The sequence below is a fragment of the Orbicella faveolata genome, unplaced genomic scaffold (genome assembly GCF_042242905.1).
Source record: "Orbicella faveolata isolate gen_17 unplaced genomic scaffold, um_ofav_v1 contig_47, whole genome shotgun sequence".
Taxonomy (NCBI): Eukaryota; Metazoa; Cnidaria; class Anthozoa; order Scleractinia; family Merulinidae; genus Orbicella; species Orbicella faveolata.
The window spans coordinates 3,077,501-3,098,446 of record NW_028301577.1 but is presented as its reverse complement, the minus strand read 5'-3'; the positions used below and the strand labels follow the sequence as shown (position 1 = coordinate 3,098,446).

Below are 20,946 nucleotides of genomic sequence, written 5' to 3'. Positions count from 1 at the left end.
TTCTTTTCAAGGGGGCTGTTTTATATACTAGAGTAGTAGACAAATCTAGCTTTGTACCATAATTATCACAACCAAAACGTTTCTATAAAAGCAAATTTATTTTAACTGCAAAATTCACAAATTACACCGTTTTCTATCTTTACAAGTTGGCAGTTGTCCATAGCATGGACCTTCACAACCTGAAAGGTAATCAGAACATAATCTTGAAACTTTGAAATTTTAATTATGAATGGACATAAAGAACAAGATCAAGAGTACTCAACCAACAAACCTTTTGACACCACTACTGTCCTGGAGCTGACAGACTCTTGTCCATGAACCTTCTTTTAACAAAACACATCCACCACTGAAAGAGATTCAGATTAGTATTACAATCTACATTACTGTAAGGTCAACACCTCCCTAAAGACATTGCTGTCTTGCTGGTCTTCGTTGTATTTCGCTTGTTTCCCTGTAAATCAACTCTCGTTTTACAGCAGACCCATTTGTAAAGCAGACTGCCAGACCCATTCCTGAGGATGTTGGCCTTAGAGAGAGGTTACTGTCATTTAGTAAAGTGTTACCCTATTTTAAAATGCTGAGGATTGCAGGGCTCGAAAAAAGTGCCGTCCAGTCATCCTTCACAAGCCCTGAATTGGAGGAACTGGTGACTAGAAGTAATGCTGCCCCACCACCCAAACCAAGCCAGGGCTTGAACCCAGGCCTCTTGATCCAAACTACATCAGTGTGCCTGATTTCCAATACATGTCATTGGATGATCAAGTATTGTGAGGAAAATCATATGTTACAAGTACTGCTTAGTACATGTACCTTGGATGGCTTGTCTGTTTGAGGATCAAACACAGCTTCAATAATTCTCTGGCCAAGTTCTTGTCGTAACTGAGTCAGGTAGCCTCTCATAGTGTCTATTAAATCAAAGGACAGGCATGAAATGTTAGTGTAAACAGCATACATTTCTGACCCAAAAACGTCCTTGGGACACAAATTTCACTCCCCCCCTCCAAAAAAAGTCCTTTGAACCTTCAAGTCAATACAATAGCAGAGATCCACCAAGCAGAGCCCCATACTCATATAGGAAAGAAAAGGAGATCATGAGTTGACTTCCTCATGGTTATCATGGGTAGCAGTATTGCTTGTGGGCGCGTACACTTGATGACGACGGAGTCACGCAACATGGCGGTCAATCCAAATAATAGGTTGACAGAGAGACATGCAGCCTTGGTTTACTGTGTACTTCTTTGATGATGGACAGCCATGCTATGATCAATTGACACCTGTTAAAACAAGGTATCTGCTGACCAGTATCACATGACCATATCGTGGACTCAAGTTTACAGCTCATCAAGGTTATGTGTTTTTTTGAGTTGACTGCTGACCAAATGCTGGTTTTTGATGGAATTCCGGGCTCATCTCAGGTTAACTTGTTGAAAACAGGGCAGGATTGTTCCGAAGTCAGTTAACACTAACCCAGGATTAAAAGTTAACCAAATTATAACTTTTTCTTATATACAAATGTTTTTTTGCTGCTTTGTTTTGTGTATATAGTGATTATTAAAACTCAAAACAGAGGGCCAAACAATAGAAAGAAAACCTCAACGCAAAGTTACAAAACTCAAATCAAAATTTTACCTCTTCCTGGGTTTGCTTAATTTGGCTATGAACAACCCGGCCCAGGAGCTATGCTTTTAGGCTGGCCTAAATCTATGTCTTACCAAAAACTGCCGCTTGTAAGCCCTGGGTTTATACAACTTCATAAGGGGTTTTAGGTGGGCTTATAAACAGAGGGGCTTATATCCAAGGGGGGTATAACTGGAATAAAAAACCATTTCGAAACAAGCTATAGCTGCACATGTTGATTGAAATAGGTTTTTCATTTACTGGTAATGCTTAAACATAATAAAACGAATTCAAAACAAGGAAAGTTAGAGGGGGCTTATATCCAGAGGGGCTTATAATAACCGGATCTATTTTTTTTTTTTAGTTTAATACAGGTAGATGGACCTATAACCAGGAGGGTGGCTTATAAACAGCAATTTACGGTATTCTACTTGAGTATCCCCACCCCACCCCATCCCAGGCATGTGCATATTGCCATGTGGAGTGAAAAAAACATTACTTGAGTAGCCACGGCCTTTAAATGCTGACAAAGAAAATAATGTTAACAAGTTCATATATGAACTCAGTTAAATGGCCTTGCTCTCCATGAGTTCTTGTAGCTCAGTGGATAGAGCACCCGCCCGGTGTATGGGAGGTCATGGGTTCGATTCCTGTCGGGGACTCAGAATTTTTCTTTGTCCCACGCTCGTTTCATGTTGATTAATTCACCCTTACATTTCATTACTGAGCTTAAAATTCACCATCTTTATTAACTTATCAAGGGATTACATTAGTTCACCTGCTTCTGACTTAGTAGATGGTTTTTGGTACATGGCATTCAGCGGAAAGCCACTGTCTCCTGGAAGGGAAAAATTGGCAAGTGCTAATGTCGCCATCTCTTTTTTACCTTCCACTTTTGATTGACACTAGAACAAAACAAATGACTTTGTTAGACGAAGGCCTAGAAATCTGACTGAAGTTAAAAAAACTGTTCCTGTAACATCTTTAACTTATCCTGAGCACAACACTTCAATTTTTCCAACAAGTCAAGATACAAAATAAGACATGCTCAGGCCTGTCATTTCCCATGTTCTCAGCCAGGCCTTTTAGAAGACAGCTCGTATACATCTCTGGTCTATGAATTTCCAGTAACCCTGTTTATGACTCTTATTTTATGATTTATTTTAAAGCACTACTACAAGCAGCAGTATAGGCTGATATTAAATAGACTTTTGCTCCACTGTCATCATGACAAATTTCTGAATGTTTAATTATTACACAATACATGCCTCTTTTCCATTGAACACATCTTGTTGCAACATATATCATATTAAGGCTTAGAGGTATCAGCTCACCTTCTGAAGCTTCTTCAAACATTCTGAGATATAAAGCGTCAGGTAAATCAAAACACGATCTGCATCAGACTATGAAATATAACCAACATTAATAATATTAGGTCTTACTTTCCTGAACACTGCTGTCAACTGATGTCAATTACTAACTTAACTGTTTCCTGGCAAAGCAACTCTTCAAAAAGAGTCACACTTCCACTAGGCTACCAAGGCTTTTAAAAACGACACTCTTGAAAACCACTGCTCTTGATAACTAACTTAAGCTATTTCAGTTCAGATGTACTGGCAATTATTTAGAAACAATAAAATAAAGTCATTATTTTTTACAGAGCTCTGTATAATGTCTTCCACTGGTCATTACTTGTTGAGTACAGAAGTCAACAGACCATCAATCACACAATTTACAGTATGGAATTTTTGCAAGGCAACACCAGACTTCTCTAAAGTAGGAAAATATGAAAAGAATACGACACAGAGGGAGGAGCTGCAGTCATTTCACCCGAAAGCCAGTTTGCCCAAAGCCAGTTCACTCAGACTGACGGTCAGTTCATCCAGTCTGTTTTCTCCATGGTCAATGGATTAACAAACGAGAAATACAAATGCTTTGTGTAATTTGTTTTATTTTGCCAACAGTGTTGTCTTTGTAGTGCAGTTAGCTTCTTTCACGTTCTTTGAAGAAAGAGAAATTTTGACCACATCTTGCTTTAAAGTTGCAGTCCGGGCACACTGACATCAGGGAACTGGCTATCAGGTGAAACAACTGGTTTATCAGGGGAAGATGTCCTCTTGTGTAATGTGTTTTGCTTGTTTTGATAATAATAAACAACTCAGCACTGTTTGATGCAGGACTACTTGTTTAGAAGGAATCATGCTATTCGAAATCATGAAGTCCTGTACTCCGTCCCTTGGCACTTAAATACAAATTACTGTTAACCTGACATCTAATTTCTGAAGTAGTAAGCTCAAGCTTGTGTCACCAAGTAAAGTATGTGCATGGTGAGGGTTGGAAATGTGTACACTGCCACATGCTTTATCATTATTAAAACCAGGCATTTAAAACATAACGGTTCAGTTTGATATAGAAGTACCTTGATTTCATAACTTTTGAAAAACACGTTGGCTTTGAAAAAGTAGATAGCTTCGTCGACAATATCGTTACCTCCAGCTGAAATTAATTACAAGACGTTCACCATTAAATTAGCTGGGAAGGCTTTAAACAAACAAACAAACTATACCAATGATCTGAGCCAAAAACGAGAAAATTGGTTTAAGCAGCACGTCAATAAACACGTAAGACTTAGCATTTTTACGGATTATACAGCGACAACTTAGCGTTGTACCTCCAGGCGGAGCTGGGCCTTTGAATTTCGTGTTGATGGGAAGAAGCGCCATCTTGCACAAGGAATTAGGCGCCGACAACGTCGAATGATACGCCTGCAAATGATACACGATGAACATTAAATACAGCAACAAACTTCTGTCCTTTGAGAACATACATTTCCTGCCAAAAAATAGACCTACCGGCATTGCAAAGGTAGAAATAAACTGAAATAACTCTCTCCTAGATGAAATCAACCCAAGAGGAAGTAAACCCACCTTATTCCTCATCCATATATGGAAGTGGCAGTTTTGTAGTACCCAGACCACTCAGATGTGGAGTGGCCGTTTCCAGTTGTTGGCATGGAAAGCTGTCATGGTGTGTTTCTTTTGTCTGTTGCACAGCAAAATATATGGTTTATTGCACAAACTATTTTTAAAACAGTTTTTATTTCTGCAAAGATTTTATTTTAATGTTTTACTTAGTTATCGACCAAAGACTGAACTGAAACAAGCCGTTTTCTTGTAATGTCCAGACCGGTGTCCGGGCTTCTGATCATGTTACGGCGATTGTTCCCGCCAAAATTGTAAAAGCGCGCGTTTCAAAACAGACGGACAACGCGAGCGAACGAAAAATACAGACCAACCAGAAATTATTTCTTAGAAATGCAGTCTTAAATTACTTGAATTCAAAGCCTTCCCGGCAAGAATTAAGTGTACAGAATGTATAAAAGCCGAATTTTTGGCACTCCACCTGAACCTGTCTTCAACATGAAGTCGGCTTGTTTACCACCAGATTTGTTAGAAGAAGCATTGTATGTTCTTGCTGCTGAAAACGAGAAAAGCATGAACGATGCCAATGGAATGCAAGGCTTTTTCAAAGGAGGAAGACCAGCAGGTAACTTGACGTACAAACGTGTTTTTTGTTGTAAATGAGCAAAGCAAGTTTACTATGCTCTTATATCTTGTTTTTTTTTTGTTTTTTTTTCAGAATATGTTTTTCTCTTGTGTGAAGAAATGGGCCTGCCAGCACAAACACGCTTTCTGGCACTTGAAATTTTTGACAGGCAAGTGAAAACTTGCTACAAAGTAGACTTAAAGATATTTTTTAAAAAAACGTGACATTGCCTCAATTTTTAGCTTGCCGTAAACTTTTCGACAACCAATTCTTCCCGTAGGTTTATGGCAAAGCACATCTGTGATCTTTATGAACTAATACGTTCAAATTCAGAGACAAACCTGCAGAGGAACTGGAAAGAGGTGGAAAACAGAATTAAAACACAGCTACCTCTTAGAGTCATGTCCTGTGTACAGCTTGCAAGCAAGCTAACTTCACATTATAAGGTAAAATCCAGTGCGTGTTTAAACCAGAAACAGCTATAAAGAAATTTTAAATAAGCCTATAATATAAGCCTCTTATATGCTTTATGTCCTTTCAGCTGTTAAAAACTTTCCAAGTGGCAGACATTTTTATATTAAACAACATCTTTTGCAGAACATGGGTCTATATTTGCATTGCAATAATCAGAAGTAAATAGTAATAAAAACGGCCCCTTCCAGGCCGGCTGAGGAGAAATCTCGACTAAATTTTGAAGCCTAACTAGTAACTGTAGTGTTCCAAATGGGGGATTTAAACTTAATTGTGTTTGTCACCTACAGGCAATAACACCAAGTAAAGGTCAAAGGTTTCTGAACTCCATCAGCCATTGTTATACACTTGGGAGTATAGTTAAGTCGGAACTACGAATCTTACAGACTTTAGACTATCACATCTTAATCACGACACCCTTAACCTTTCTGGAAACTATTCTTGAGATACTTGGTAAGTGAAATATTTAAAATTTAATACTACAAATTATCTGAATCTTGTATTCATGTGAGCAGTTTGGAAGGAGAAAGTATCAACTTCAATCTGAGAAAATAAACTCCTGAATTTATAACATAATTTGTCAAGCAAGCAGTGATTGACCGAATGACCAACGGACCAACTTATTATTACCAACATCAATTCATTGATTATTTTTCAAAACTAAGTTTTAGTATCATACATTCTTGTTTTAATATGGTTAAAAGTTTAAAATAATCTTACTCATATTGCATTATTCATTTAGGACACAATGACCCACAAGCTCAAGTGAAGCTACTCCATGATGCCAGTGTGAAAGTCCTGGACATAGTCTACCTCAAGTTTGAGGAAATATACAGCAAGTTATGCATGGTTGCAACAGGAGAGAATTATTGTACAAAGGATGGAAGACAAAGCCTGTCTGTCCTAACCAGCGATCTCATGCTGCTTGCTGTGTCAGTCATTGGGGCTGCATCCTATATTGTGAATAAGGCAACTAGTGACATGGTAACTGATTGCATTATTTTATTACAGTGACAATCCAACACACCATGACACAAGAAGTTCAAATGTTATTTTCTGTTACAAGTATACCACAGACAGATCTAGGATTTTTCAAAGACATCAAAGGGGGTGGCTGATACCTTGGGGTTGAAGAATCAATGAGGCATGCCCCCAAAATGTTGCAATTTGAGAATTAGAAACTATTTTAAAACTGTTACAGCAGAAATACTAGCAAATATGCCGCAATCTAGGAGTTACAATGAAGTACGAGTACAGAGAGTTTGCCTTTATTTCTGCCATAATATTCACCATCTTTTTCGTTTTTCTTTTTGGCTTCTCCAAAATGGGGGGTGGCTAGCCAACCAATCCACCCCCCCCCCCCTCCCTTAGTCCACCCTTGTATACTGATTGTGGAAAGTTGGTTTAGTTAGAAGGTGACAGGTCTTTGCCAACCCTGTACTGTGTTCTTTGTAGTCAAGCTTTCTAGTAACCTAATGATGAATGTTTTCCCTGTTCTTTAGGTGGTTGAGCAACTTGGTCTCATCACTCAGATTCCAGTGGATGATGTTCTAGACTTCGCCACAATTATTATAGAGAATACACTGTAATCTCTATAATTTGCTGAAACAACGGAATCATCGTTCACTAATTTGCAAAAAGTCCAAAATGAAAGCTGAGCAAAGAAAACAAAAGTACATCTTGCTGCTTTGATGGCAGATACCAAATAACTCATTGATTTAGGATTTTAGCCCAGATTATTATTATTATTATTTATGTTAGCCAGTAAAACTAACAAGCAAATATCAGAAATTATAAAATTTTATTTTATGTACATCCATTATTTTTAATAGTATTTTAGAAGACTGGTAAATATCACTAAACTATACAGAAAAAAGATAGCAAATGGAGTATGTTCTTTCATAAGCTACACCTCAATTTTGTAACATGCTACATAAGGCATTGGTAATATCAAACATGGTCAGTACAATTGCAATAACTAGCAGCACCTGTCTTAAGTAGTAAGTTGTATGAAATAACCACAAGAATATGGTTAATCATGAGCTACATGTACGTATGGCTTATTTTGGTTCAAACACTTGCCACAAAAGGAAACAACCTGGTAACATTATTTTACCTGTTTTTCTTATTATTATTCTATGGTTCTCTTTAAGTTACAGCTGCTGTACAGATATGTACAATTGAACACACTTACACTGTACATGTAGGTTTTAGAATCTCATTAGTCAGATGTTATGTTGGTAAAAAAAACAACTTGTGATACTTACTGGTAAAATTAGTGAGTGAACAGTTAGCTAACTTATTAGCAATGAACTATTTCTTGATCAGAATCTAATGTCAAACATTTTATTAACTATTTAGAACTAATCAAAATGCAAGACTATGAATAATACTAACTTATGAAACCAAGAAATGACTTTTTGTCCATAACCAATCTTTCAAAGAGTGAACAGATTCATGTGTCTATGACTTATGATAATAAACAGTGCTAACTGCAGCTTAGATTCAAGAATGTTGTTGTTCTTAAACCATGCCTTGATGAAAACTACCTGTACTTTTCTTGAACTTAACATCATTCACTTTAGTTCTGCAATAAATAGTAATCTATTTGGTTTATTGCTCTTGTTACCTTATAAATATCACTTTCATATTTTTCTAGAGTTGAAAATAAAATAATCTAATTTTCACAGCACTACTGTTCCTGCTCGTCATCGGGAGATTCAGTGCGAGGTCTTTTAAGAGGTGGACATTCAGTACTCTGCAAACAACAATGATATTAAAAATCTTTAATAGCATGAAAACTGCCATAAGACACATTATATGCATAAAGGGTATGCAGATTGTTAACAATAAATTGTCATTGTTTTAATTATTATTTTACCTCTTGGTTACTGTCCTGTTCCAGCATACTGGAGATGTCTGTGGTTGTTTGAGATGTTATGCCCTCGTCATCATTGGAAGGCTCATCTACACCCGTAAGATCAGTCACTGGCTGTAAGGAACTGTCATTGGTATCATCAAAGTCTCTGGTGTCTTCATCATCTGGGATCATGCCTATTCCAAGTCTGTATGAAATAGTGGCACTCTCCTCACTAAATAGAATCAATATCAATAAATTAGAGTCCACTGTATCTTATAAGAATGATCAGACTCAACAATAATTATTATTCCAATTTAAACATGTGTGTGGTCTCAGCAAAGAGAACAACTAACCAACAGGTAGTTGATAATAATATCACCTACATTTATTTAAAAATCTTTATATGACATACATGTAAACTATTAATCAATATGTGAAAGTCTTGCTGAAGTTATCATGAACCACTTTCACAGACAAAATCAAATCATTTAGTCTTAATAGTGTGCAATTGAATTTATGCTACACATATTCAAGTGGTTGTTGCTGACAGTGGTAAACAACAGCTTCATGTATTTCTGCTCTTTTGCAAATTGGAGGTCAAGGCTAAACTGGGTAGGAATTACATGTATGAAGCAATAGCAAATGTTAGACCAGAATAATGCAACAATAATTTAGCTCAGTCGATAAATCCCTTTTTTAAGACCCCCATCCAATAAAGCCTCATTAACATGACCACATTTTCGTGGTTCCAGTGAGGTAGAGAAGCAAGACAAAGTAGTACAGAAAGTCAGTGACAATGTTTTTTTTTTCACCTAGCAAGTGACGGTACGAGGTTGCTTTCATCTCCTTCAAATGCATTTTGTACAGCTTCATTACCACCATCCTCATTATCGTCATTTTCATCATCGTCGAGTTCATTATCATCATTATCATCATCTTCATTGCTCGCATAGCTATTGTCAACTTCATTGTCATCATTGTTGCCATCATTCATACTTAAATTACTATCTTCATTAATATCAAAGGCGCTGCAAGAATTATCATCAAGACCAAGGCTTCCTTTGTCACTTCCCTCAAAGTTTACTGAAAGAGAAAGTACATGTAGTGTTTAGCAATGTGGAGATATTTTAGTGCATTTGGATTGGAACAAAATTTCATTTTGATGCTGGTTTCAGATCACTGTAGCCCCTTGACTGCACAGAATTTTGTCTTAAATGGCAGGAAGTGTGAGTTGATTCAAACTTATTTTTGTCTCCAGGTTCAAATTTATTTTTGCGATTGAACCAAACTTTTCAATCAATTTGCAAATTATTAATGATTTTCTATTCTTAATCACTGGTTTCTATGAACTAGTTTTAGATCAAATTACTTCTGTCACTCCTTCGTCACCCTGTTGAAGTAATGAGATTGAAACTTATTTAGCAGCCAACCAAAACTGTCAGACTTGGGCATGACTGGTGTGATCACAATCAAACTCAGATTCATTGAAATCTTGCCATGATTGGTTAAAAACTGACAGGTGGCTGCAATTGAAGTGGTTGCACTATGACAAAGACTTTTTGTTTTCATTCTTTATTCAAATTTATAAATGTAGTGCTATGATCTGTACCTCCTGCATCTTCTGCTTTCAAGAGCTCCTCAGCTTGGCTTGCTCGTCGCTTGATTGGACTTGTGTTTGTTGGATGGGCGCTGCTGTCCCCTTGGGGTGCTCCACTTTTATTTAGTTGGAGAGGACGTACTGGATGAAACTTGTCAGATCCAGTAGTACCTGTTGCTGACAATTCAATGGACTGTTGCTGTGATGAGCTTGGAGATGATGCACCACTGTCATTGGTTTCACCAACACTGGAGCTGACTGACTGATTGTCTCTATCCCCATCGTCTGCTTAAAAAGTACAAAATCAAAAACATATTTTGGAGATTTTCACAGATAACAGTGCTTTACAGATAAACAACTAAAACTAACTTTTAAATTTCTTTCAACTGAGACCAAATCCACATTAATGTGCACAAAGCCTCATGCTCTTTATTAACAATATTTTTAACTTTGCATTTCATGATTTGTTCTAAGAGCACAAGAAATGCTCATCAATAGAGCTTATGCCATTTACACTCTTACAATGAACATGTATTTTTTTAACAGACCAAATCATGGTCATGGAGAAAAAGGAAACAATGACAACAATAAGCACAAATATCTCCCAACAAGTGTGGAGCTGAGCCCAACAATAATTCACACGAAGCAGAGGCAATTTAAACTTGGGCAGTACAAAAAACTTTTGCTTGGCATCATCTATAGGAGCATCACAAAGAGCACTGACATAGTCTTGTAGTATACATTAGTTAGTATAAATTTTTACTATATGTCTACAGGTGAAACATCGTTCTACCCAAGTATTCAGAATTTTTATGACTCCAAAAAACTTCCTTAATTGTGATGATTAAATTTGACCTATAATCATTAATCACCTACAAAATAATATAAAATGCAAAGATTACAGAGTTTAGAAAAATCTAATACACTACTCTTTATCTTAAAAGCATCACGTACATGAAAACCAAGCGACCTACCAGTGCCATTACTTGTGGTGACATGTCTCTTTCCTTTGCTCTTCTCCTACAAAGCAAAACCAAATGATAATAAATTGTCTTCCATGTACATGTATACAACTTTTAATAAGGAAAATGGTAAAACTGCTGTTGGGAATTGGCATCTGCAATGTACATCTACATTACTGTTGTAAATGTTAAAGATAACTTACAAAGACATTACATGTAGATAGCCAGTCAATCCGTTGGCTTTTTACATTTACTGTGTTTCTATCAAATTATTGAATCATAAGTTGAAGTCTGTGAGAACAAGAAATGATGTGGGAACATGAGTGTTTCCACAGACTTTTGAGATCTCTCCCAAATATTCATGAGTTTTTCTAAGAAATTCTGAGAGGAAAAGAAAGGAAAATCACCTGCACAGGTTATCAAAATGTTCATGTGATCATTGAGTCTGCAGCTCAAACTAGTTCTTTATTTCTTTGTACATTGCTGCTATAAAAATGGGGGCTTTTAGGATGCACAGTCTCATGAGCCATTATCTGAAGAACATACTGCACATATTAAGTACTGCTGGATAAATGGAATAAAACATATTTGTAAAGAACTCTTTACCTCCTTTTTGTTCTGGTCTTGACTGACTGCAAGAAAATGAACATAGATATAGAGTATATTTTCTTTGGCAAGGTACTAAAATGAAACTTTGGCTCTGGGGACATTTTTTTGACACAGTTGATGAGCGTTAATGGTCCAGAATCCAACCATCCTAATGACAGGTGAGGATGCAGATAGAACACATGATCACAAATCTAATCATTTTTGTGCCGTTGCCTTAAGCCAATCAGGGAGTGCGATTGATTCATAATCTGACAACAGATGAAACCGTGACACCGGCAAATTACGTAACACATAATAGCAAGGTTGGTCTACATATTAACGTCAGGATATTCAAATTCAAAACATTTGACAATAATTGGCATGAAGTGGGCACGTGTACCTGTAAACAGTCTGACAGATCACACAAAAATAAAGAACCGCTTAGCTTACCTGGGACCCACTTGAAAACTTTCAAAGTACAACTGCTGGGACCTACGTTAACCCATTTCTTTTCCCTGCAAAACACCAAAAATAATGTGTGAAGTCCACCAAAAAGCGCGAATACGAAACTTCAAGAAACAGACTTTTTCCAACGCGCGATCACGAATCTTTTGTGTAACGAATGAATGAATTCGCAAAATGAATAATGACAAAATTGCAACTGATGCCAATATTCCGGGTCCAATTAGGTACAGTTTTGTTAATTACCATTTCCTTACGCGCTCCACTGACAGCATAACCCGTTTGACATCATCTTTAGCTCGGCTTCGAGTTTCCAAGCGCATTATGCCGCTCCTGTTCATCATGGTGGCGATAGCTGTGGGCCGAAGTTCCCGGATAATCTATTTTTGGATCAGGTGCGGGACGGGATCCGGCGATCCCGTACCCAAAATAGGGGAATTTTTCGCTGACAAGCGATTCAGTTTCTGATGGAACTACAAAAGTATCATGTTTGGATATTCAAAGGTCATAGCGCGATAAATTGTCCCAAGGAACATTTGAACCCGATATATTACTTTTTTTGGACCACGCATTTACAAACAATGTATGGGCTTGTTAGCGCTTTTGCCACCCGGAAATTTTTGTAGGTTTCGAAAGCCAATATTTCCTTTGATATTACTCCCAAAGAGCTCAAACTTTCACCAGGTACTAAGATCCATGAGCTCTTTACTGCAGGAGTCAATCATGTCGAAAATGTTCCCATGTCCACGCAAAGAAGGCAAAATGTAAACAATGCTGGGAGAGAGAGAGAGAGGACCCTGGAAACGAGGTTGCCTATAACCACCTCAAGTCCGGGAGCTGAGGAAACATTGAGATTCTCGGGAAACAAGATAAAAGAACTTTCTCGCAGTCTCCACGAAAAAAAAACAGGAAAGATCAAAGCAACTCTGCATGCATGATGTTCTCTTAGATGGTCCCAGAGATAAGATTTACATGATCTCACCACTAGCTCTTATTGATTTATATGTGCACATCCACGGTCAAAACAGTCAGTTGCTACATATAAAGTTGTATTTTTTTCCCTCACCTCTATTTTCCTCTCTGTAGGCTTCAGCACCAAAGAGATTAGCTCAAGTGTTTATATTGTATAAGAAATCACGGTGAAGACTTTCCAACAGCTTAGTTTTAATTTCAGTCTTGTGAATTTTGCACAATCTACAAGCTAGACTCTGAACCCTGCTAAGACTGCTAACATCTCCTGTTTTCACCCTTAGTGCTCGATTGACCCTTAACCCTGCGAGCAGAGTCTCCTTTTGATCTTCCACTCTCCAGTGTGCACGCAAACTAGGCAAAACCAGCAGTAGTACTTTGTTCGTTTTCTAAGTTCGGTTTAGACTTACGTCTTGAATCTTCTTGTCAATTGCGAAATGTATTTTTGGATTTCGCAAATATTGGTAATGTGGTTTTACGCTGCTAATAATAACAGCGTTTCACGTGCACGCCATTCGGTGACGGGCCAGTGAACACTGTTACCTCCTGTTACACGCCCCCACAGTCGCTCGTTCAGGTTGCATGCGCCATCTTGTGACGTCATTAGAAAACTCAAAGATTATATAAAAACATGGCGTCACAGCTTTGTAGAATGGGATTGCAAAGTCATTCCAGACTTTGTATCATTCATTTTCCGCTTCCTAGAAGAGCTAAAGTATTTGCCCGATTGTTTTGTACAAGCGCAATGTCGAAGAATATGAAGCATGTTAATGGAGTGGTGTCGAACGAGGGAACAATTTCCAACTCCTTCCTCAATGCCCAAGAAACGAAACTAGTAGAAAGTAAGTGGAAACGAAAGTTTATGGACACAAAATATCGATGTGATGCGATTTTCGTTCTTGGCCCTATGGGAGCAGGGAAAACTACTGTTATTAACCACGAATTTAAGACCCATCCTGTGTTCGGAAATTACGCGTACGTCGACACAGACGAGATTATGGGAATGTTGAAAGGTTTTGAATCAAACAAAGTGGAGGAATACTATCCTCTTGCACGTAATATTGCGATTGATCTTACTGACTGGATCTTGGAACAGAAAATTAGCTTTGTGGCTGAGGGAACTTGTGTCAAGTATCTTGAGCTCATAGACTACATGCATCGCTTAAAATCAGTTGGTTATCATGTTCGTGTGAAACGCCTTCCTCGAGTTCCACTTGATACAGTTCTTGAAAGAGCTAAACTACGAAAAAATCGAGTTGTTCCAGATCACGTCGTCGAATCCATTTTGGAAGGATCAAATCTTGGAGTGGAAAAGTTGTACGAGTTCAACAAGAGAGAGTCGCTTTTTGAGGACATGGATAATCACGATAGAAATGAGGAACTGAGAGTAACTGCGTCAGCGTCATTAGAAATTCCATCGCCAACTGGCTAACGATACCTCGTGGTCTTCATGGTACTTGTGGTTAAATTTTGCTGAGTAAACTGAATATGTTGGCCGGTAAAAACCAGGTGAAATTGCAAACAAAATGGGCTGTCATTCTTTAGTGTTTAACCACAAAAAGATGTTGATGCCATCGATAAATGACGGAGGAAGATTTATGCTCAGTCAAACGTGAAATTTCACAATTAAATAATTGGGGAGCTTGTTTACATCCTTCGTTTTTAAAAACTGAATTAACAATCACTTTAGCCAGGGTCAAACACGGTGTATTGTGCAGACTGCAGATTATTAGCCTGCGTTGCAGACAGTCTAAACCGCAGGTACTGACTACATCGGGGATTTTATGACACGTCTGGTTGCAACGCAGGCTACAGATTTCTAAACTAATATTGAATTTCCATTTCCATTATCAAGAACTAATCACATAGAGGCTAACTAATCCGAGGCTATTCAAGCCAACCTGGCTGATATTCAGGCTAAACGTTTCTATATCGTGATTGGTTCTCTGCACACCTATTCGTCATGTAATTGCCACGCGATCATTTGGGTGTCCAATTACAGGCATCCAATTACCACTTTTTGTAATTGGATACCTATGTCATTTGCACATTAGTTACATGAGCTTTTATCACTTCCTTCATAGTGTCTCCTGTAGTTTATAAAACTTATAGAAAGCGCTAATGACATTTTCACTCAAAAGAAGTTCTCAAAAGACTTTTTAAATTTCAAAATTTGTTATAGATCTTCTTGATTACTACAATATGGACATGGAATTGCCATGGAAAATTGTTACCTTGGTATCTGTCACTGTTCCGTGCTGTGCCAGTGAATTTGTCACTTCACTCTAACTGGCTGTTACCTGTATATGCTAGTTTAACTTATTTAACATAATAAGAACAAACTTTTAACAGATTGCTTTGCATAACCTAAATTATTGTCATAAATGTTGTCAAGTGTGAAAAACATACCTATAAGATTTTTGCAAGCATTACTGTTGCAATTAGAGTTCTAAGAAGTTCAAAACATGCGATGCTATAATTTTATAACAGTAATTCAGATTATACTCTACATGAAGTTTCAAAAAAAATTGCCTGGAATAAGATGTTTAATCCAAAACATTACCTAATTGGTTTGTAATGAATCAGGCATCTTTGTACAGACAAAGGCCAAAATGCCAGAATTGTAAGTTTTTTGAGCAAAAAATCTGGCAGCATCTGACAACTTACTGTTCTGAATTATTTACAGTAATATCTTATATTCCTATCATGTAACACAATTGACAGCACACTCATGGTTAAGGGACTCACCTTTCACTCTGAATGAGCCAAGCTTCAGGCATAATCTTAGTTATCATAATGAGTAAAATTTACTGTTAAAAACCACTGCTACTAGAGGCGACATTACATAAACAAATGGAGAATATTTTGCTCTAAGGTCCACACTAATTTTGTTTGGTCCTGTGAGCCATGTATTACTAGTTCAGTGTGTAGAGACCTAAATAAGTTCTTTCTAGAGTAGTTAGTTTCAAAAAGTGACTATTTTCAGTTTTAATGGAAGTTTTACAACAAGAGACATTAGTAGTTTCCTTGAGACATTTTACCATGGTCGTCCCTTCATGTGATCATTGGTGCAGTGCTTCTCCTCAATACCTTTGGGGCCAAAAATTATGTCTTGGTGCTGCTTATGGTGTTTAGTTTGGCATTGCCTAGATGCTGCTGCACCTTTGTGTGTTGGGAAATGGGATTTTGTTATGTAGAGTGTAGAATATTGTCCTTTCTATTAGGACTACATTTCATGTTTATCCAATGTCACACATTCAAAAGGTGATACTAATATGTAGGTTTTTTGTTGGGGGTGGGGGGGGGGGGGGATTTTCTTGCACACATCCCTGTTATTTATGTGGAAGTCAGCCCTTGTACTTCAACCTGCAAGCAGGCCCTTTGCAGGATTCAGTGCACTTTCCTTCTTTGAATTATTTGCGCATAAATGTGTTAATTTACGTATCAGGACTGGTGGTACATGCACATAGTTTAGTGATTGTACTATCTTTTATTTGGTGAAAGACATTTTGATGTCATGACAAAGAATGATACATTTTGCTTTCTTTCAATGGTGACATAGCCGTGTATTTTCCTTTTAAAGAGGTTTGATGATCATCTCTAAAAATTCTAATGGGTTCTGCCAATCTTCTAAAAAAATTTTACAATTATTGTACATCATGTACAGAGCTTGACACCACACATTACAAAGCAAAACAAGGTTATTCATCATGGTATTTATTTGTACAAACAGCTGTGCTAAATATAATTGTGTTGAACTTTTTTTATATCAATCCTGTAAATCTACAAGTAACAATGTATTACAGGCATTTGACAATGTTACAATAAACAGGCACATTTATGTTGCCAAAACTGTTAACATTATAATAAATTCAAATGATCTCCAAGTTAGCTTAGTATCTGTCGGATTACTTCTTGACTCAAATATTGGTAGTCCAAATGGATTCACGGGCTGCATGTGCAATGAAGTTAGTTCCTAGCTTTTGGATTAAAATTAGAAAATGAATATTTCGAAATGAAAAATTTTGCCTTGAAGAAAGCCGTACCCGTTCAAAGAAATATATTTTAATAGGAGAGCGTTTCCACAGCTTTTCAAAGTTCTCCCAAACATTAACGAGTGTTTCTGTAACTCGATAGAAATTCTCTTTCTTTTAGAAATTTCGTCGACAAAAAAGAAAACAACTTGTTTACTTTGATCATCGTGAAATTCTCTTTGCTTCCGCCGTAATTACATCAACGGCTCTTGCTAGTTCTGTGTTTCTATCGAGTTTTAGTATAAATCTACCAGCGGTCTATCTCGAATCCCGTTTTCTGATTGGCTACGCTACCCATTATCTATTCTGTTTTGGATAATGCATATGAGTAGCGTAGCAGTGTGCACTTGTTAACGAAATGACGGCCGCTTCTTGGCGTTTTCGAAGTGTCTGTGAAGAGGATTTAGATAAAGTTTTGAACGACTAGTATATTTATACTAAAACAATTAGATCATGAGCTCGAGATGTCTATCGCGTGATAGTTGACGAGGGCGCAATTAAGGTGGCTCAAAATAGTTTCCAGCACTTTGCAAGGCTTAGATTATAACCACTCCTTATCAGTTGATGCCACAATCTTGGTAACAAAAACCCAATCATTGGTAAACACATTGTCATTTCGTGACACAATAGGTTACCATAACAACACTATGACTTGCTAAGAATGCCCTTAATTATAGCTTTAAGGGCTTATAATTTAAAAACGGCACGGTGAAGTTGTTTTATATTTCATATTTTTGATAAGCAGGATACTGTAAGACGCAAGTTTTGGCAAAGTTTAAAAGAATTATGTACACTGGGTTCAGAGCCACCTTAAATTTTCAAAACTTTAAGGTGGCTCTGAACCCCATGAGCCGCTTTATATACCGGTCGTTAAAACGTCGCGAAAGAAAAGTCGAGAAAAAAATTCTAAAAAAATTACGTTTTCTGCATTGCGAAATTTATTTACCACCAAACATATGCGCTGATCTATTTTGTTAGTACTACCTTGCCTTCTACTGATTCAAATTTCGGACACCTCATTATTAAAGTAAGAGTGTCCTGTAACATTACGGACAACTTACTTGGTTTTAATGGAAAACTATGATATAACTTCTAGCTCTATGATATGGACACCTCCGTTGTAAAATTCTCGACGTTTTCAGAAGCTTTTACCGGGGAGTAACCCGCTCCTCGATTTTTCAAAACGGTTCCCGTTCAAAACAACGCTTGTTAATTTAACTGTCACCACCTGCAAGCTAATAAATGCTGAAACGCGAGGAAGTTTCGGATTGCGTTTTAATTTTCTATAGATCTACAAGACTTGGAAACCATCCAGTGTAATCAGCGCGCGCTACCTCAATTGATGTCATAGACAACTGATATCCAACGCAAATGTTGAATTTATTACTGCTAGCACAAGTTGTAAATTCTATTGACGACAATGGCAGCGAATGTGACTGAGGTATTGAGACGGACTCTGCGGGTAGAAAAGGTTCCTGAAATGGTCCAGTACACGAAACGCATTGAAGACACGGAGAAACATTTTACTGCCATGCGTTGCCGTGCTGAGAAATACGCCACGATCATGGAGAAACTAGCCCAGAAAGGTGAAAAATTTTCTTCCACAATTGGCGTCTGTACGTTGGACCTGGAGAGCAATCCTACTGTTAAAAGTAATTTATTGAACTACACCAAGCATCTGTCTGTTGTCCAAGAACAACGGAAAACGTTGAAAGATATTCTTCAAGAGAAAATATCAAGTGATATCTTAGCTTACGAAGGGAAATGCAAAGAAATGAGGAAATGCGTTAAAGCGTGCGAAGACGCCGTGCGCAGAAAGAATCATCGGCTTTCTCAACTGGAAAAGGAAAAAAACTGGACGCCTGTCGTCCCGAGGAGGATCAACGATGCAAACATCAAGTTTGAACAGGCACGCTGTCATGCTGAGCGCTGTTGTGAAGATATCAAGGTAAGAATGGAACATTTTGAGGAGCAGAAACAGCAAGACTTGAATCGCATACTAGGTGATTTCCTGCTCGCTGAAATGCGCTTCCACGCGCAAGCGCTCCAAGCCTACACTGCTGCCTTCAGGTGTCTGCCTTTGTTGTCTGATCAAGAGGATCCGCCCCGAGGGTACACGCGGGGGTCTTCCCGCGAGCGTTGTCGTGAGAAAAGAGAACGGAAAGCTGTGTTTTCTGCTTGTGATGAAACACAGGCGCCAGCATCAGAAAGAGGCCACAGACGAAGATCTGATTCAAACAGTTCCGCTCTCACACTAGGAGATCTCAAGAGCTGACTACTCCAAACAAACCAGTGAAAACAATTCTAAAAAATGAGGTTATCATAGAGAATGTTCAATGTTTTCAAAACTAAATGAATAGATTGCCATTGCTTTCACTAAGATGAGATTAAACAAATTGAATCATATGTTTCAACAACAAGTGATGGTGTTTTCCTTATACTTTTACATGAAATAAAGTTGAATCTCTGGAGACTGATAATGAACCGGTAAATGACACAAACTTTTTCCTTCTTTAAAAATGTGTAACTATAAATATCTGCGATGAAATATTGTCCATGATCATTGAAAACTCTTTAAAAACTGGAAATCGACGACCTTTCCACCGTAACGGAACGTCGGTCATTGTCAGGTCAAGTTGAAAGTTAAAATGAAATGTGTAAGTACTGAAAATGAACACTGTGAATAGATCGACTATTTCAGCGACTACTGCTACGCAATCGCAGGTTTTCTAGCAAGTTACGGATGGAAGTGTATACGCACATTAGGGTTGGTCGATCATCTGTTAACTTCCCATCTCAGTTCATCTGTTTTGCGGGAGCATATATCCGATCGTTTGACACCTCTAGGATAACGCAGGATAACTGTAGGAATTTGTGCAATAAGGGTTTTATTTCAATTGTTTTTATTTGCTCATATACTTATGTAGTTAAAATCAGGGCGTGGCTAGTTAAGGACACAAAGCTAGACTAGTTCCCTAAAAATAACAAAATCCTTCTGTAAACTTCATACCCAAATTAACGTGATCTTATCCATATGAAATCCATAAAATTTTACCACAGTCTGACATTCACTCAGTAAGTACATTTCGGTAGCAACACTAATTATTTCAATACATCAGGACTTCTGAATCAATCAACATGATTACATCTTCACTTAATATGCCCTGGAATCACTCCAGATCGCCCAGCCTAGGTTATTTACCACCTATGTTCTTTTATTATTTATTTCAATTAACTTGAGGCATGTTATTCAGTGACTATCGTAAATACTGCAAAAACAACCCATTGGAAGTATCCCTGTGATATCGCAAAGCTGAGTGGCTACAAATTTAAAACAATTATTCCACGAGCGCGCGTTAAATGTGAGATAACACATGGCCATCTCGGCTCGTAGCGCCGAGTTGGCTATAACCGTCTCATATCCAACAAGCGCGAGTTGAGTAATTGTTTCATTAATAACGCCTCCATGCAAAAAGTAGACAACTAAGCTAAATAAGAGTAAAAACGCCCCAAAACATTATACGTAGACTTACCATTTTTGTCGAGCATCGTCAGGTATAATTACTCATATAACATGCTGGCTAAGCCGACGAAAACTACTCTTGAATTGCATTATCCAATGATCCAGTTTTTAATAATGACTTACGGACAACGATCACGCGTGCGATCCTCTTGAAACTAAAAATTATTCCTAATTTTAGGCTTTCAAATATACAAAATTGTAGATTTTGTGCTGCAATCCGTTAGAGAGTCTACAAGAAAATTTAGTAGACTATATTCACGCTCGTTTTGAATGAGCGAAATCTCGGGTTCGTAGTCTAACTGTTAAATATAAAGTTT

At 37.6% G+C, this 20,946-nt stretch overlaps 6 protein-coding genes across 7 annotated transcripts in view; 3 read left to right on the top strand and 3 right to left on the bottom strand.

Moving 5' to 3' along the window:
- Positions 1–79: 79 nt before the first annotated feature.
- Positions 80–4,559, bottom strand: LOC110060014 (actin-related protein 2/3 complex subunit 3-A-like). Its single transcript, XM_020766739.2, has 8 exons — positions 4,470–4,559; positions 4,289–4,382; positions 4,037–4,113; positions 2,952–3,020; positions 2,396–2,522; positions 811–905; positions 272–346; positions 80–179 (listed from the first exon to the last, which is right to left on the bottom strand). Exons 1-7 carry the CDS (start codon positions 4,554–4,556, stop codon positions 284–286), a joined length of 612 nt encoding a protein of 203 aa, XP_020622398.2. The 5' UTR covers positions 4,557–4,559; the 3' UTR covers positions 80–179; positions 272–283.
- Positions 4,560–4,819: 260 nt separating this feature from the next.
- Positions 4,820–7,887, top strand: LOC110059971 (cyclin N-terminal domain-containing protein 1-like). Its single transcript, XM_089279803.1, has 6 exons — positions 4,820–5,163; positions 5,257–5,332; positions 5,444–5,609; positions 5,925–6,087; positions 6,377–6,618; positions 7,137–7,887. Exons 1-6 carry the CDS (start codon positions 4,989–4,991, stop codon positions 7,221–7,223), a joined length of 909 nt encoding a protein of 302 aa, XP_089135929.1. The 5' UTR covers positions 4,820–4,988; the 3' UTR covers positions 7,224–7,887.
- Positions 7,417–12,495, bottom strand: LOC110059917 (uncharacterized). 2 transcript variants are annotated; one of them, XM_089279801.1, is made up of 8 exons: positions 12,350–12,495; positions 12,092–12,156; positions 11,660–11,685; positions 11,066–11,111; positions 10,104–10,379; positions 9,307–9,577; positions 8,516–8,726; positions 7,417–8,392 (listed from the first exon to the last, which is right to left on the bottom strand). In XM_089279801.1, the coding sequence occupies exons 1-8, from the start codon at positions 12,445–12,447 to the stop codon at positions 8,327–8,329; spliced, it is 1,059 nt and encodes a 352-aa protein (XP_089135927.1). In that variant the 5' UTR covers positions 12,448–12,495; the 3' UTR covers positions 7,417–8,326. The 2 variants fall into 2 exon arrangements, with proteins under 2 accessions (XP_089135927.1, XP_089135928.1); XM_089279802.1 differs by having other exon boundaries at positions 10,104–10,376.
- Positions 12,496–13,652: 1,157 nt separating this feature from the next.
- On the top strand, positions 13,653–16,959 carry LOC110060049 (uncharacterized). Its single transcript, XM_020766796.2, has one exon. It carries the CDS (start codon positions 13,704–13,706, stop codon positions 14,502–14,504), a length of 801 nt encoding a protein of 266 aa, XP_020622455.1. The 5' UTR covers positions 13,653–13,703; the 3' UTR covers positions 14,505–16,959.
- An 800-nt stretch (positions 16,960–17,759) lies between these two features.
- Positions 17,760–19,586, top strand: LOC110059898 (CBY1-interacting BAR domain-containing protein 1-like). The gene has a single exon (XM_020766614.2). The coding sequence runs from the start codon at positions 18,527–18,529 to the stop codon at positions 19,379–19,381; it is 855 nt and encodes a 284-aa protein (XP_020622273.2). The 5' UTR covers positions 17,760–18,526; the 3' UTR covers positions 19,382–19,586.
- A 390-nt stretch (positions 19,587–19,976) lies between these two features.
- LOC149096779 (uncharacterized) overlaps positions 19,977–20,946 on the bottom strand; it is a 9,688-nt gene continuing 8,718 nt past the window's right edge. The window contains exon 10 of the mRNA XM_089279790.1: positions 19,977–20,946. This exon is cut by the window's right edge and continues 303 nt beyond it. The gene's annotated coding sequence lies outside the window, so the exon portion shown is untranslated.